Source organism: Mauremys mutica, chromosome 8 (genome assembly GCF_020497125.1).
Source record: "Mauremys mutica isolate MM-2020 ecotype Southern chromosome 8, ASM2049712v1, whole genome shotgun sequence".
Lineage (NCBI taxonomy): Eukaryota > Metazoa > Chordata > Testudines > Geoemydidae > Mauremys > Mauremys mutica.
Window position 1 is genome coordinate 45,446,217 of NC_059079.1, and position 17,684 is coordinate 45,463,900.

The window sequence follows — 17,684 nt, forward strand, 5'->3', positions numbered from 1 at the left end:
TTTGGGCAAGCAGTCCATTATGCTAGGCAGGTTGGGTGTGCCCATGCAAATGAGATCAGCCCCTGAAGTCCTTTTCCACAGCTCACCACCAGATGTCAGGGTAGAGCTCATTCTGACTGCTTACATCTAGAATAACTTAACCTGAATCTTCCGAAGTCTGGTATTCTTTAACCCTGCAGCCTTTCTTTCTTTTATGGGAGAAAAGCTTCCAAACATTTAATGGATTTATTCTGATAGAGCTGTTTTAAATCTGTTTTACCCTGTGTGTGTTTTTCTTTTCTAGAAGTAACATGCTCCTTGTTAAGTGAGATAGAACATGGGAATTTCTATCCCAAGAAGAAAAGCTATGAGGAAGGAGATGTGGTTCAGTTTTTGTGTCAGAAAAATTACTCTTTGAATGGATCTGATTTAATTCAGTGTTATGACTTTGGATGGTATCCAGAGCCTCCAATATGTGAAGGTAACTCTCTCTGTGTATCTCTTCCAGCCCCTACACCGCTCTTATTATTACATTTTAAAATATACATTAAAATAACACTGAAGTTTCAAAGTGAAGCCCTCAAAAGTTAGGAAATTTCAGAATTAAGGCTGCCTGTTCAACCTTAATTCAGCCTCCTTATGCATATGCATCAATAGTCTTTAATTACATGCTCACATACTATTCCACCCTCCACCACCAAGCTCCAGCCCTTGTATCTGCCTCCTTCCCTTTCCCCTTCAGCTCCCCCTCCCAGTTCTTTATCCCTCTGCATTTGAATCAGGCTGCACACTGCCTGGGAGTCAGCAGAAGGAACACTGAAAGCACAGAAAAAGTCTCTTCCTCCTCCTGGTTTCTGTAAGCCATAGTGGCCTGCAGCAGCTGGGAGCGGCAATTTCAAGGAAAGTGCTGCTTAGCCCTTGCAGCCTAGGATGGAGCATGCTTAGTTACTGTGTGGGAATGTCACATGCAGTAGGATATGTGAGAGGACGGAGCATGCTCAGTGCAGATATAATCTTTAGAAAATTTGCTTCCTATTTCTAAACTTCTACTTACTGTGTAATAACTGCAGTTTTCAGAGACTGACACATTCTTCTTCAAGTGATTGCTCAGGTGTATTCCACAGTAGGTGTGTGTGATCGCCATGTGCACCGGTGCCGGAAGTTTTTCCCTCAGCAGTACCCATAGGGGGAGTGCTGCTGCGACCCCTGCAGTGCCACCATAAGGGGAGCCACGCGCTCCCCCCACCCTCAGTTCCTTCTTGCCACCAGTGACTGTGCATCGGAACTACTCGCTCTAGCTTTGCTGCAGCACATCTCAAATCTCGTATGTTTTTCAGTACCTGTATCAGTTCATAAAAGTTCTAGTTTAGTTAGTTATTCTTCGGGCCGGGGCATACCCCAGGCCCCAGGGTTTAAATCATGTGAGTCTTGCAGGCGTTCAATGCCCAGGAGTGACCTGCACACTGAGTGTCTCCGCTGCCTGGGCGAATCCCACATCAGCAACTGCTGTAAAATCTGCAGGTCCTTCAAACCCAGGACGAAAAAAGAGAGAGACATTAGACTTCAGGCCCTTTTCATGGAGTCGGTACTGGCTCCTACCCTGGTGCGCCGAGCGGAATCGGCACCGGGTACCTTGTCTTCAGCATGTGGTGATTCCCCCAGCACCTTCTGATGGCCTTCACCGCTCCCCATCGAAAAAGCAGAGGAAGGCTTCATCGTCTTAGAAGCGTAAAGAGAAGGCACAGGGGGAGGCTAGACCCAAGTTGGGCAGCCCCGGTTCCCTGCTCTGCTCTAGGTTGAGCGGAGCAGCCCGGTTGTGTCGATTCAGACCTCTCCGACTGAAGTCTGCATGCCTTCGACACCGGAGGCCCTGCAGGTGGCCAAAGATATTATGACCCTGCAGGTGCCTGGGGCACCGCCAGCAACCGGACCCTGCTCTAGAGGCAAGCCGCCACTGGGATCTCAACAGCCCATGCCAACCTGCCACAGATCCCGGTCAGGAGACCGCTCTCGGGACTGCTCGTCACCCAGTGTCCTGTCAGGACACAGCCCCCAGCCTCCACTCTCATTGCCTTCCAGGTTGTCTGGTAGGGTGCCATTGGAGCGCAGTTCTAGGCACCGCTCCACACCGAGTACAGAGTATTGGCGGGACAGGCGCCCACGCCGTAGACGCTCCTGCTCCCAGTATGGACGCTGTCACTGGTCACTCTCTAGCTCTTGCGTGTTGAGGCACCCTGCTCATGACTCCTGGCAGGGATCGCCAGCTCTGCATCATCGTGGATCCAGGTGTCAAAGCGTCTCAAGGAGTAGCAGCTCGAGGCGGCACGATTCCTTGACGTCGGAGTCCTGGTCCCATGGTAGACGCCATGCTCGGTACCACCACGCATACCAGTCGCACAGCATCGACAGGTGGTTGGTGACCCAGACCTTGACCCACACGCAGCGCCCTATGCTCCAGCCGGGCCAACCTGACCAGCTGGTGCCGCTGGTGCCATTGATGCTGCACCAGAGTCAATTGCAGGGCCCCCCATGACAGAGCCAGTGGTGCCAGTGGGTCCCCTGGCCCCCTGTGCACGCCTAGCAAGGCCCTTGGTTGATAGTGGGAGCATCGGAGGCTCCGTCAGTTGTGCTATCCAGACCTCTGAGGGATAAATCAGCAGGTCACAGCTCCTCGGCACCGCACGAGGAGTCCGATCAAGGGGTGGACCCTGTGGCACCGGCCGACATGCAGACCCTGGTACTGGCCCCCTCCCCTGCATCGGATGACAAGATTGCAGTTTCACCCCCCTCCGTACTGCAGGAGGATTTCGGGGTTCATCAGGAGCTGCTAAAGCAAGTAGAATCCAGTCTCCATCTCCAAGCTAAGGAGATGGAGGGACCCTTGAACTCACCGTTTAACGTGCTCTCATCCTCGGCACCGGGCAGAGTGGCCCTCCCGCTCCATGAAGGGGTGGCCAACATCTCCAATGCCCTCTGGCAAACACCGATGGAGGAGAGAACGCGTTTGGAGATGGTCAGGCATGTTCTCCTCAAAAGTAGGAGGCCATCCACACTCCAAGACTACCAGGCAAAGTGGCCCTGATTCTCCAGGTGGGTGGGCGAGCGGGATTTTTCCCCAACATCTGCCCCACTCCAACTTATCCTTGAATACCTACTTCACCTTAGAACTCAAGACCTGGCCCCTTCTTTTGTCAGGTGCACCTGCCGGCTATTTCAGCGTTCCATCCGCCGGTCCAGGGCTGCTCGGTTTTCTCCCATGTCATGACCGGGTGTTTCCTTAAGGGGCTAGATTGGTCCTTCCCTTATGTTAGGACCCCTATCCCTCAGTGGGAAATAAATTTGGTGCTATTCCGCCTCACGGGGGCCCCCGTTTGAACCCCTGGCCACATGCTTGTGGTCTCACCTTTTCTGGAAGATAGCCTTCCTCGTGGTCATCATGTCAGCCCAGGGGGTCTCGGAGCTCAGGGCCCTGACCTGTGACCCCCCCTTACACTGTCTTTCATAAAGACAAGGTTCAGCTCTGCCCACACCCTGCAATCCTCCCGAAGGTGGTCTCCATCTTTCACATGAGCCAGGACATCTTCCTACCTGTCCTCTGCCCTAAGCTGCATACCTCTAATGAGGAGCGCTGCCTCCATACGCTCGACGTGTGCAAAGCTCTGGCCTTTTATTTGGATTGGACTAAGCCAGGTTCTGCAGGTCTTCAAAACTCTTTGTTGCCTCAGCCGAGCGCACAAGGGGCCAACCGATCTCCACCCAGAGGCTTTCCTGGTGGATTACATCGTGCATCCACACATGCTATGACCTAGCAGGGGTTCCCGCACCACCTATTGTAAGGGCTCACTCAACAAGGACTCAGGCCTCGTCGGCTGCCTTTGTGGCCATGTCCCCACCCAGGACATATGTAGGGACGCTACCTGGTCCTCAGTACACACGTTCACGTCGCACTATGCGATCGTCTCCCACACCACGGATGACACTGTTTTCGATAGGGCTGTGCTCCAGCCAGGGAATCTGTGAACTCCTACCCACCTCCATCAGACACAGCTTGTAATCACCTACTGTGGAATACACATGAGCAAGCACTCGAAGAAGAAAGGACAGTTACCTGTTCCGTAACTGACGTTCTTCGAGATGTGTTGCTCATATTTATTCCACATCCCGCCCTCCTTCTTCACTATCGGAGTTGGTCTGGCAAGAAGGAACTGAGGGTGGAGGGATCATGCAGCTCCCCTTATAGCGCACTATAGCGACGCCACTCCAGGGGTTGCAGCAGCGCTCCCCCTATGGGTAGTGCTGAGGGAAAAACTTCCGGCACTGGTGCCCGTGGCGAGCACGCACACCTACTGTGGAATAGACATGAGCAACACATCTCGAAGAACAGATAACTGTCCTTTTTCAGAGAGATGGCAAAGATTTTATCACTTACCTCAGTGTTTCCCACAGCCAACTGTAAAGTCCATTCTCCAAAAAGTGGAGGCTCTGGAGCTTATCAATAAAAGAGTTGTAAAAATAAAATTTTATAAGGGTCAAAATAACATATTTTTCCCCAGTCTTGTTGTGGAAAACTGCTGCACCATTTAGCTGAATCGTTTAATACCACCACCACCACCACAAGTCAGCTTGAGGCAGACACCCAAGATGGGAAACTTCACCCTTAATGGTTAAAATTTGACTATTTTATAAGCAATTGAAAAACAGCGTCTTCTAATGGAAAGTGTCAGGCAAACTTTACTATAAGAATTGTTACCTGCACCACCTGTAGTACAAGTGTGATAATTTAATGTGTCAGGGTTTGACCAATAGATAATACAGGGCCGCCCAGAGGGGGGGGCAAGTGGGGCAATTTGCCCCAGACCCTGGGCCCCACAGGGGCCCCCACGAGAGTTTTTCAGGGGCCCTGGAGCCAGGTCCTTCACTCGCTTTGGGGGCCCCGGAAAACTCTCATGCGGCAATTTGGTGGCGGGTGGTCCTTCCGCCCCGGGACCCGCCGCTGAAGACCCCAGGCCCCTTGAATCCTCTGGGCGGCCCTGAGATAATAGTAGCAATGTGACTTTTTAATGAAACTGTAAACACTTCTCATGACTGTCTCGTAATTCTGAAACCTGAAAGTATGTTCTTGGTTAAATGCCATATTATCTATCAGAGGAAAATCCTTGTTCCATTGAAATCAAGGGCAAAACTCTCATTGACTCCAATGGGATCAGGATCTTTTCCTTAGCATTTTACATTCACAACATACAATCATTTGCAACTTAAAACTGGTGCCAAATCATGTGTCCCTTGAAGGCCATGGACTTTCACTGATGTCAGTGAGAGCAGTTTCAGGCCCCTGATTAATTTCTTAGCTAGCTCAGTTGATTCAAGGGAATCAAATGTGGAAAACATCAACATAAGGTAAAAAATAGATCTAATTTTGGAGTGTAAGTTACAACTGAAAAAAATAAGTAATAGAACATTGTGCACCTGAGTTGCTTGATTTGAATGCACATCAGAAGTGAGCATGGCCTTCCATAAAGAAATCAAGTTCCTTCAACTCTCTCTCTCTCTGTTCCTTTTCAAAAGCAAAATAAACACAGAGCAAATTGAACATGTTTACGGCAGCTTTAACTTAAACTTTTTGTCACTGCACACGTGGGCTCATGGCCGATACTAGTGCTGCTGTGGGAGACTCTGGGAACCTATAGGTTGTGTCAGAGACTTATTGCTATTGATTCATTTTTTATCCTGAAATTATGCAACCAACTTCTATATGGTGGGATCTGCACACATCAGGATGCATTGTGCTTAATTGTTTTGTGCTTAGTTGTATGTAATAGTGTGGATGCTTCTCTCCATTATAGATTTGTCTCTGAATGGGGCAGATGCATGTCTGTGCATGATCCCTGTTCATTCTATGATGTCGCAGATGTTTTTATTATTTTGAATGTAACCATACTCTATTTTTCCAACAACAAGCACCTCAGTGAGATGATCCCCTTCCAGAGTTGACAGGCACGCAGAAAGCATATATATGGTATATTGGGTGTGCTACCCAGTAGCAGTGTTTGTACAAATTTAAATTTCAGTCACCTAATTTCTTTTACAACACCAATAGACTTTTGCTGTTATAGGTTTTCACAGATTCCAAGGCCAGAAGGGACCATTGCGACCATCTAATCTGACCTCCTGTATAACACAGACTATAGAACTTGTCCAAAATAACTCCTAGAGCATATTGTTTAGGGTGGGGGGGAAATCCAATCTCGATTTAAAAATTGTCAATGATGGAAAATCCACTGCAACCACTGGTAAATAGTTCCAGTGGCTCACTGTCAAAAATGTACATCTTATTTCCAATCTGAATTTGTCTAGCTTCATGTTATACCTTGATTATAGAACCCATTATTATTATTTTTTTACCATGTAGATGCTTAATCAAGTCACCCCTTAACCTTCTCTTTGATAATCTAAATAGATTGATCCCTCCGAGTCTATCACTATAAGGTATGTTTCTAATCGTTCTCATGGCTCTTCTCTGGACCCTCTCCAATTCATCAACATCCTTCTTGAATTGTGGGCATAGCAACTGGACACAGTATTGCAGCAGCAGTCGCACCAGTGCCAAATACAGAGCTGTAAAATAACATCTCTACTCCTATTGAGAGTCCCCTGTTTATGCATCCCAAGATCACATTAGCTCTTTTGGCTACAGCATCACACTATGAGTCCCAAACATTTTTCAGAGTCATTGCTTCCTCAGATAGAGTCCTCTATCCTGTAAGTGTGACCTACATTCTTTGTTCTTAGATGTATACATTTACATTCAGCTGTATTAAAATGCATATTGTTTTGTGCCATTTACCAAACGATCCAGATCTCTCTGAATCAGTGACCGGTCCTCTTCACTACCTAGCACTCCCCCAGTTTGTCAGCTGCAAACTTTATCTGTGATTATTTTGTTTTCTTCCAGGTCATTGATAAAAATATTAAATACTGTAGGGCCAAGAACTGATTACTGTAGCATCCCACTGGAAATGCACTTGCTCAGTGACGACTCCCTGTTTACAATTATGTTTTGAGACTTACCAGTTAGCCAATCTTCAATCTGTTTAATGGGTGCCATGTTAATTTTATATCATCCTAGTTTTTATGTGTGTTACCAAGTCAAACACCTTACAGAAGGCTAAATGTATATTGCGTCAACACTATTATCTTTGTCAACCAAACCTGTAATCTCATTAAAAAAAAAACCCAAAACAAGTTCAACATGGATTTATGGAAAACAGATCCCGTCTATTTGCATTAATGACACTACCTTTCTTTAATTCTTGATTAATCAAGTACTGTATCAGCCTCTCCATTTTCTTCCCCAGGATCGATGTAAGGCTGACAGTTGTGTAATTACCCAGGTCTTCCTGTTTACCCTTTTAAAAAATTGGCACAACATTAGCTTTCTTCCAGTTACGTGATATGCTCTGTAATAGTGTATACTTGAGGTGTCTGATCCTGGGTCACAGTTTACAGTTCCAGCTCATTATTTTTATTAGGGCTGTCAATTAATTGCAATTAATGCCTGCGATTGAGTGAAAAGAAGATTAATGTGTTAATCACATACCTCTGGGCATGGAGGGAGGTATCGGCGGCAGTCCCAGTGTGTAGCGCTGCAGGTGGCTGAAGGCTGGAGCCCTGCGTCCCGAGGGAGGCTGAAGCCCAGAGCCCCCAGCCTCAAGCCTATATTTGAAAATATAGAAAACCTCAAAAAATATTCAAATAAATAGTATTCTATCATTGTTTAACAGTGGGATTAAAACTGCAATTAATCGCAATTAATTTTTTTAATTGCTTGACAGCTCTAATTTTTGTTGGTTTAAGACCAATCTGTAACATTCCTTTTACCATAAAATTTTGTAATGATTTCTTACACTCAGCGTTGTCTAACTTCACTTTCATAAACATTCTTATTTTCTTATTACTAATAGATAAAATGCTTTCAATGAAACTGTCAGATTGAACTTCTGAACTGGTTCACATTCACAATTGATATTTACAGAATAGTCTAATGCCTCTGAAGGCTAAGGTACCTGTGGCTATGGGATGTTGATTTTTTAAATCTAGAACATGGTCTGAATAAGCACTATGTGTTTCAAGATTAAGTTCAATACTTTTTAAAATTGACTGTGACCTTTACCTGTGTACTCCAAATTTTAGTTTTCAGTGGAAACAGAAAATTGCATCCAATTTTTAAATGGCATTGAGGTGAGAACTGCATTTCAATTATCAGTAAACTGGATTGTTAAGATCACTGGGTCAAATCCAATCTCTTTTAAACTCTATTGAACTGCATGGCTGACTGAGTCTGTGGGTTTAATTAATGTCCCTTTTCTATGACTACAGTAGAGTGACAGTACCTGGGGAACCCCTAGAAAGTAGAGGGGGAAGCATAGTGGGACTCCGTAGTCCTTTGTTTATCATGGACCTAAGCTCAGCAGGGGAGGTTTGGTGAACAGTTCAGAAAAGTGAACGTGATCACTGTGTCCATCAATTACAATGATCACTAGCAACCCTCCCCCCTCTTCCCCAAAACAGAAACAAAAATCATTTTGGGGTGGATACTGCAGACCATGGCTGCTCTTGCAGGACAAAAAGCTGTGGACAAGCTGCACTGATGCCCTATATATGGACTGTAGAGGAGGATTTCCTTAACCTGTCTGTAAAGGCTTTTTTACTTAGGATTTGTACAGACAGTGAGAATGTCAACCTATGAAAATAGCACCATCTCCCCAAAAATGTCTGTTATAGTGTTTGTTAAGCGTGTCAGGTCCTACTGTGGTGAACTAGACTCTTAAGGTAAAAATTGGAACAAAATGTGTCACCCAGAGCTCTCCAGGTTCTGCTTCTATTGTTTCTTCACCACGTTTGTTTCTCTGGCATGGATGTGCATGTGTGTGTAAACCTTTTAAACCAGTTTGCTTTCTTGATAGAGATGATCCACATGTCCAAATATGTGTTTTCTTTCTAGATAGAAGAAATAAATGCCCGCCTCCACCTCAGCCTCCCAATGCCAATATATTCACAGATTTAAGAACATATCATAATGGAGCCAAAGTACATTTGGCATGTCAGCTTAATTTTACAATGAGAGGATCAGAAGAAATCCAGTGTGAGAATGGAAAATGGACTTCACCCCCAAGTTGCATTGGTTAGTAGTTGCTTTACAAATGTTTGGAGCTGAAGTAAAACCCCAGTTCAAAACATGTCTTAATCTTAATATCTGTGTCTCAGTTTCCCCATCTTTAAAATTGGGGTGATGATATTTACTTCCCTTGTAAAGTGCTTTGATGCTAATGCATGAGAAGTGTTATGTAAGAACTGGGTATTGATAATTTTGGGACAGGATGAGGGAAGATCCAGGATCTGAAGATGGATTTAAATCTGAATCCAAATTTTATGTCTCATCCCCACTGGTCCCAACTGCTTCCACCAGATCCCTGATTTATTGTCCAGCTGGACAGTCTATAAGACCAATTTTTTTCTTGGGCATTTGGATGTGGTGTCTGGTGGGGAGGAAATAGTTTGTAAATATGAATAATTTGAGAGAGATGTTTGCAATTTTTTTGCTGCAGTTTCAGAAGTCAACGAAAAAATACCATGTGATCAGCCACCTCCTATTGAGAAGGGTACAGCAATAACTGAGGACAAGATGTATTATACAGGAGACACTATTAGATACAGTTGTGATCATGGCTACAGTATAAATGGATCAAATGAAATAACCTGTGAAATGGGAAAATGGACATCACCTCCTAAATGTGTTGGTAAGTATTCTGCTTGCAGTGTTATGACTCCTCATTCTTGGGAGGTGCTCCGGTACTACAGAGATTGTCAATAGAACAACCTGGATGGATAGATTAATGGTCATTATTACTTGTCATTAATCACAATCGTATACTGTATTTGCAGTTATATTTCCGTTAATTACTGGTGCTGGCACTTGTATTTAAATATTTTATAACTGTGTTTTCTTGTCCATGCTGCTTAAATATTTTGAAATATTCAAACTCCAAAATTTCAAGAGTTGCTTTTTTGCTTAATAGCTTCTATGATATCATAGACTCATAGAAATATAGGACTGGAAGGGACCTCAATACACCATCTAGTCCAGTCCCCTGTAATAAGTACTGTCTTAACTTCCAGTGACTGAGATTGCACAACCTCCATAGGTAATTTGTTCCATTGCTTACAGTTCCTTACAGTTAGGAAGTCTTTTCCTAGTGTCTAACCTAAATATCTCTTGCTGCAATTTAAGACCATTATTACTTGGCCTGTCCTCAGTAGTTAAGGAAAATAGTTCATCATCCTCATCTTTATAACGATGTTTTTTACGTACTTGAAGACTGTTATCAGGGGGCACCTGATAACAATCTTCTCTTCTCCAGATGAAACAAACCCAATATTTTCAATCTTTCCTCAAAGGTCATATTTTCTAGACCATTAATCTTTTTGTTGCTCTTCTCTGGACATTCTCCAATTTGTTCGTCTCTTTGCTGAAGTGTCCTGCTCAGAACTGGACACGGTATTCCAGTTGAGGTTTTATCAGTGCTGAGTAGAGTGGAAGAATTGTTTCTCATGTCCTGCTTACCACACTCCTGCTAATATATCCCAGAATGATGTTGCTTTATTTGAAACAGTATTGCAGTGTTGACTCATAATTAGTTTGTGATCCACTATAACCCCCAGATCATTTTGTGTTTGTACAATTGATTATTCCTTCCTAAGTGTATACTTTGCATTTGTCCTTATTGAATTTCATTTGATTTATTTCAGATCATTTCTCCAGTTTTCAAGTTCATTTTGAATTCTGATCCTGCCCTCCAAAGGGCTTGCAACCCCTTCCAGATTGGTATCATCCACAAACTTTATAAGTGTATTCTCTATGCCATTATCCAAATTATTTATGTGGGAAATAAATAGAACTGGACTTTACTCGATACGCCCTTCCAACTTGATTGTGAACTATTGACAACTACTCTAAATATTGTCTTCCAACTAGTTGTGCGTTCATCTTATAGTAGGATGCACAACTGTATTTCTCTAGTTTGTTTATGAGAGAGTCATGTGAGACAGCATCAAAAGCCTCACTAAAGTTAAGGTATATCACATCTACTGCTTTCCTCCCATCCACAAGACTTTACCCTGTCAAAGAAGGATATTAGGTTGGTTTGATTTGTTCTTGAGCAATTCATGTTGACTGTTACTTATCACCTTAGTATCTTCTACCTGCAAACTTTTTGCTTGATTATTTGCTCCATTACCTTTCCAGGTTCTGAAGTTAAGCTGACTGGTCTGTAATTCCCTGGGATATCCGTATTCCCCTTTTTATAGATAGGGTACTATAGTTGCCCTTTCTCAGTCCTCTGGGATCTTTTCACATCCTACATGAGTTCTCAAAGGTAATCGCTAATGGCTCAGAGATCTCTTCAGCCATTTCCTTAAGTATTCTAGGACAGTGGATCTCAACCTTTCCAGATTACTGCATCCCTTTCAGGAGTCTGATTTGCCTTGTGTACCCAAGTTTCACCTTACTTTAAAACTACTTGCTTACAAAATCAGATATAAAAATACAACTGTCACAGCACACTGTAACTGGAAAATTGCTAATTTTCTCATTTTTACCATATAGTTATAACATAAATCAATTGGAATATAAGTATTGTACTTTTGTTTCAGTGTATAATATATAGAGCAGTATAAACAAGTCATTGTCTGTATGAAATTTTAGTTTCTACTGACTTCACTAGTGGTTTTTATGCAGCCTGTTGTAAAATGAGGCAAATATCTAGATGAGTTGATGTATCCCCTGGAAGACCTCTGCTTACCTGTGGTTGAGAACCATTGTTCAAGGATGTATTTTATCAAGTCCTGCCATCTTGAAGACATCTAACTTGTCTAAGTAATTCTTAACTTTTTCTTTCCCTATTTTATCCGTATATTCTACTTAGGTATGTGCTCGGCCAGCACCGGAGAACTTTGCCTAGCAGTACTCATAGGTTGCTCAAGCGCTGTGGCCCTATCTCTTCCCCTTGCCATATTAGGGCAGCACTGCCCTGAACCCTTCAGTTCCTTCTCACAACCCAGGGCTGGAATTGGAGCTGTGTGTGATGTTTTTCGCTTTTGGTCTCAGTTTATGAGAAATGTTTTGTATATTATAGTTAATAGTATCTTAGGTAAAGTTTAGTGTTATAATATTATTTTGAGTAGTTGGCTACCCTGTGTGATGTCCTTACCAGGGTTCAAGCATTGTCCATTGTATGGGGGAACCATCCCCAAAAGTGATCCCCAGACAAGGTGCTTGGTGTGTCTCAGGGAAGGACTTACACAGAGCAATGCTCTGTCTGCAAGTCTTTCACAAAGAGGACTCCAATGGTGAGAGGCTTACAACCAAAGCAGCACCATCAGGTGATCAAAGATAACCATAAGACTTCTTCGATGCTGAGATGCTCATCTGATTGGCAGTTGCCTTTGAATCCGGTAAGTGATGCTGCTCTGCACACGACTCTGGCATTTCCTCCAACAGGAGGAGCAGTTGTTCTTCCTATGGTGAGGAAGAGGTACCATAAAATGAATCTGGACCCATTCCAATGTTCAGAGAGACTCTTCCTCGTCTTTTAAGAGGAGTGCTAACCAGCACTGTACTCCCACTGGCGCACGGGGTGGAGCAAATCCATCCAACTGCTCCCTGGTACTGCACTGGGAGCAATGAGAGCTCATACCATCCACTCAAGTTCTGGCCGTGGAGTGTTTGTTGAGTCTGGTACCGATAGCATTGGCATTGGTACTGACAGGCTCCACGCTAGCAGCATACCAAGTGGCATCAAACCTGCTTTGCCTCACATTACTGGACTCCCCACTGGTTCAAGAATATGCTGCCACCACGGGTTCTACTATCTTGTCCTTGGTTTTGCCCTGGGCAGATTCTGGCAGTGTCACAGAACTACCGGGCTTGTTGGCACCACAGCTTGCACTGCTTGGGCCTCAGATTATGGAGTTGAGGCAGATTCCAGGCCCAGCACCGAAGGTCCCCTCAACTATGGTGCATCCTTCAGCACTGTTGTCATTTTGGTGGTAGATCTCTTCAAGTTCGGTCTCACCCTTAGCCTCAGTACCAGTACCTCTCCTGGTACCAGGTGGGATTGTGTCTCATTCAGTACTGCCATTGCTGATCCCTCATTCCTCTACAGCACTGATGCAGCCCCCATATTGGATTTCAGATGACTTTGACTTTTTGTTTGCCCTGTCGGGGCTGGCTCCTCTGTTGTCTACTCAAGATCTAGGTCACGGTTGTCCTCCCACTAGTCGTCGGACAGGCACCAGAGACTCCCCATGGATCACCATTAATACTGAGATCAGCATCTGTCCAACAGTTGGGACAGGGGTTCTTAGACCTGGCCTACTGGCAGATAATGCCTTATCTTTATGTCCAGTGGCCTCCTTGGGATGCTCCTTGGTCTCTGAGGTCCCACTCCTCAACCTGCTCCACAGTGAGGTCACTCGTCCTCAGGGGCTCCCACTTCCAAATTATCTCAGCTGCAAGCAATCACTGAGCCTATTCCCTCCAGGACTGTTCTGATTGGATCATGTGGTTCGAGGACAGGACGCATCATTGGCTGAGCAAACCACCTCCTCGGACGACTCCACTGTGCTGGAATCATCCTCTCCCTTGATGCCCAAGGACTTTAAAACATATCAGGACCTCCTGAGGTATGTGGTTGCTACCTTGAGTAGAAGGTAGCATTTCCAGGTAGAAGCAGCACTATAGACTGGGATCCTACTCCAGTATTTCTTGATCCTCAAGAGATGAGACCTATCATCAAGCTCCGTGAAGTCAACAAATACCTCAGATATATGAGATTCCGTATGATCACCTTAGCAACTGTCCTCCCCTACTTCTTAAGTCACAATGACTGATTTGCTACCGTGAACCTTCAGGATATTTATTTCTATGTAGTAATTCTTCTGATCCATAGGAGATTTATCATAGCTAGCCAGCACTACCAGTATGTCATGCTGCCTTTTGGCCTGTCTTCTGATTCCTTGCCAAATGCATGATTATGGTAATGGTGTACCTCAGTAAGAAGGGAATTCGTATCTTCCCATGTCTGGAGGATTGGTTACTGAGGGGTAAGTCCAGAGAGGAAGTCCTCTGTCATGTCCACTTCCCCCTATGCCTCCTCAGTCATCTAGGTCTCATCCTAAACATCAGGATTGGTTCCAACATTGGTTCCAACTCAAAGAATCAAGTTCTTTGGGGCCCTGATAGACTCTACAAATTTGAGAGCAGTTCTGCCAATGAAGCAATTCCAGGCAATCTGCCACCTTTGTCTGGAGCTGCAGTCTCAACCCTCAGCCACAGCCCAAGCATGCCTGAGGTTGCTAGGTCATATGGCTGCATCCACACAGGTATTCCAATACGCCAGGCTGTGCCTATGTCCTTTTTCGGATGTGGCTGAACTCAGTCTATCACCCAAATCATCTTCCCTTGGATAGACTGGTTGGACTTCCTCTGCCAATTCTGGACTCCTTACAGTGGTGGATGGCTCAGGGCAATGTGTGCCAGGATGTTCCCTTTGCTCGGTCCCCTCCAACCAGTACTGTTGTCACTCATGTCCCTGTAATAGGTTGGAGAGCACATTTGGGGTTGCTGAAAGTTCAAGGCTTGTGGTTGGAACAGGAAGCTTCCCTGCATGTCATTGTTCTGGAGCTTTGTGCCATCTACAATGCCTGTCAGGTCCTTCAAGATTGTATTAAGGACTCCACAGCTCACATCCTTAATACAGCTGCAATGTATTATGTGAACAGACAGGGGAAGCACACTCCAACATGTTGTGTCAGGGAGTGATCAGGCTCTGGCAGTTTTGCATCAAGGAAAACATTCCATCTATGGCTAATCACTTACCTGGGATCCAGGATCACCTGCCAGATCATCTCAGCAGAAATTTCTTCCTGAACCACAAATGATGCCTGAAGCACAGTATTTTGTAGTCCATCTTTGCTGTTTGGGGCATCCCAACAATCAATCTGTTGGCTATGAGACACAAAAAGAAATGCTGGCTGTTTTTCTCCTGAGGGGGTGTCAGTCCAGGATCCCTGACCAATGTTTTTCACCTGAGTTGGGAATCAATACTTCTGTATACTTTTCCTCCAATTCCAATCATCCCGCAGGTCATTCTTAAGCTGAAATTGGACCATGCTAAGCTCATTCTCATTGCTCCAGCATGGCCAAGGTCATGTTGGTTCTCTGACTGCCTTGTGTTATTGATAACTTAACATAAGAACATAAGAACGGCCATACCGGGTCAGACCAAAGGTCCATCTAGCCCAGTATCTGTCTACTGACAGTGGCCAATGCCAGGTGCCCCAGAGGGAGTGAACCTAACAGGCAATGTTCAAGTGATCTTTCTCCTGCCATCCATCTCCATCCTCTGATGAACAGAGGCTAGGGACACCATTCTTATCCATCCTGGACAATAGCCATTTATGGACTTAGCCACCATGAATTTATCCAGTTCCCCTTTAAACATTGTTATAGTCCTAGCCTTCACAACCTCCTCAGGTAAGGAGTTCCACAAGTTGACTGTGCGCTGCGTGAAGAAGAACTTCCTTTTATTTGTTTTAAACCTGCTGCCTATTAATTTCATTTGGTGACCCCTAGTTCTTGTATTATGGGAATAAGTAAATAACTTTTCCTTATCCACTTTCTCAACATCACTCATGATTTTATATACCTCTATCATGTCCCCCCTTAGTCTTCTCTTTTCCAAACTGAAGAGTCCTAGCCTCTTTAATCTTTCCTCGTATGGGACCCTCTCCAAACCCCTAATCATTTTAGTTGCCCTTTTCTGAACCTTTTCTAGTGCTAGAATATCTTTTTTGAGGTGAGGAGACCACATCTGTACACAATATTCGAGATGTGGGCGTACCATGGATTTATATAAGGGCAATAATATATTCTCAGTCGTATTCTCTATCCCCTTTTTAATAATTCCTAACATCCTGTTTGCTTTTTTGACCGCCTCTGCACACTGCGTGGACATCTTCAGAGAACTATCCACGATGACTCCAAGATCTCTTTCCTGACTCGTTGTAGCTAAATTAGCCCCCATCATATTGTATGTATAGTTGGGGTTATTTTTTCCAATGTGCATTACTTTACATTTATCCACATTAAATGTCATTTGCCATTTTGTTGCCCAATCATTTAGTTTTGTGAGATCTTTTTTAAGTTCTTCACAATCTGCTTTGGTCTTAACTATCTTGAGTAGTTTAGTATCATCTGCAAACTTTGCCACCTCACTCTTTACCCCTTTCTCCAGATCATTTATGAATAAATTGAATAGGACTGGTCCTAGGACTGACCCTTGGGGAACACCACTAGTTACCCCTCTCCATTCTGAGAATTTACCATTAATTCCTATCCTTTGTTCCCTGTCTTTTAACTAGTTCTCAGTCCATGAAAGGACCTTCCCTTTTATCCCATGACAGCTTAATTTACATAAGAGCCTTTGGTGAGGGACCTTGTCAAAGGCTTTCTGGAAATCTAAGTACACTATGTCCGCCGGACCCTGCTTGTCCACATGTTTGTTGACCCCTTCAAAGAACTCTAATAGATTAGTAAGACACGATTTCCCTTTACAGAAACCATGTTGACTATTGCTCAACAGTTTGTTTTTCTATGTGTCTGACAATTTTATTCTTAACTATTGTTTCAACTAATTTGCCCGGTACCAACGTTAGACTTACCGGTCTGTAATTGCCGGGATCACCTCTAGAGCCCTTTTTAAATATTGGCGTTACATTAGCTAACTTCCAGTCATTGGATACCAAAGCCAATTTAAAGGATAGGTTACAAACCTTAGTTAATAGTTCTGCAATTTCACATTTGAATTCTTTCTGAACTCTTGGGTGAATGCCATCTGGTCCCGGTGACTTGTTAATGTTGAGTTTATCAATTAATTCCAAAACCTCCTCTAGTGACACTTCAATCTGTGACAGTTCCTCAGATTTGTCACCTACAAAAGCCAGCTCAGATTTGGGAATCTCCCTAACATCCTCAGCCGTGAAGACTGAAGCAAAGAATCCATTTAGTTTCTCCGCAATGACTTTATCGTCTTTAAGCGCTCCTTTTGTATTTTGATCGTCACGGGGCCCCACTGGTTGTTTAGCAGGCTTCCTGCTTCTGATGTACTTAAAAAACATTTTGTTATTACCTTTGAAGTTTTTGGCTAGCCGTTCTTCAAACTCCTCTTTGGCTTTTCTTATTACACTCTTGCACTTAAGTTGGCAGTGTTTGTGCTCCTTTCTATTTGCCTCACTAGGATTTGACTTCCACTTTTTAAAGGAAGTCCTTTTTATCCCTCACTGCTTCTTTTACATGGTTGTTGAGCCACGATGGCTCTTTTTAGTTCTTTTACTGTGTTTCTTAATTTGGGGTATATATTGAAGTTGGGCCTCTATTATGGTGTCTTTAAAAAGGGCCCATGCAGCTTGCAGGGATTTCACTTTAGTCACTATACCTTTTAACTTTTGTTTAACTAACCCCCTCATTTTTGTATAGTTCCCCCTTTTGAAATTAAATGCCACAGTGTTGGGCTGTTGAGGTGTTCTTCCCACCACAGGGATGTTGAATGCTATTGTATTATGGTCACTATTTCCAAGCGGTCCTGCTA

At 44.2% G+C, this 17,684-nt stretch overlaps 1 protein-coding gene across 2 annotated transcripts in view; it reads left to right on the forward strand.

Moving 5' to 3' along the window:
- Window positions 1-17,684, forward strand: part of F13B (coagulation factor XIII B chain) — a 56,134-nt gene that overhangs the window by 20,491 nt on the left and 17,959 nt on the right. For both annotated transcript variants that reach the window (XM_045028976.1, XM_045028977.1), the window contains exons 5-7: window positions 284-460; window positions 8,981-9,160; window positions 9,585-9,776. In XM_045028976.1, the coding sequence (XP_044884911.1) occupies window positions 284-460; window positions 8,981-9,160; window positions 9,585-9,776 (549 nt within the window). The remainder of the gene's footprint in view (window positions 1-283; window positions 461-8,980; window positions 9,161-9,584; window positions 9,777-17,684) is intronic.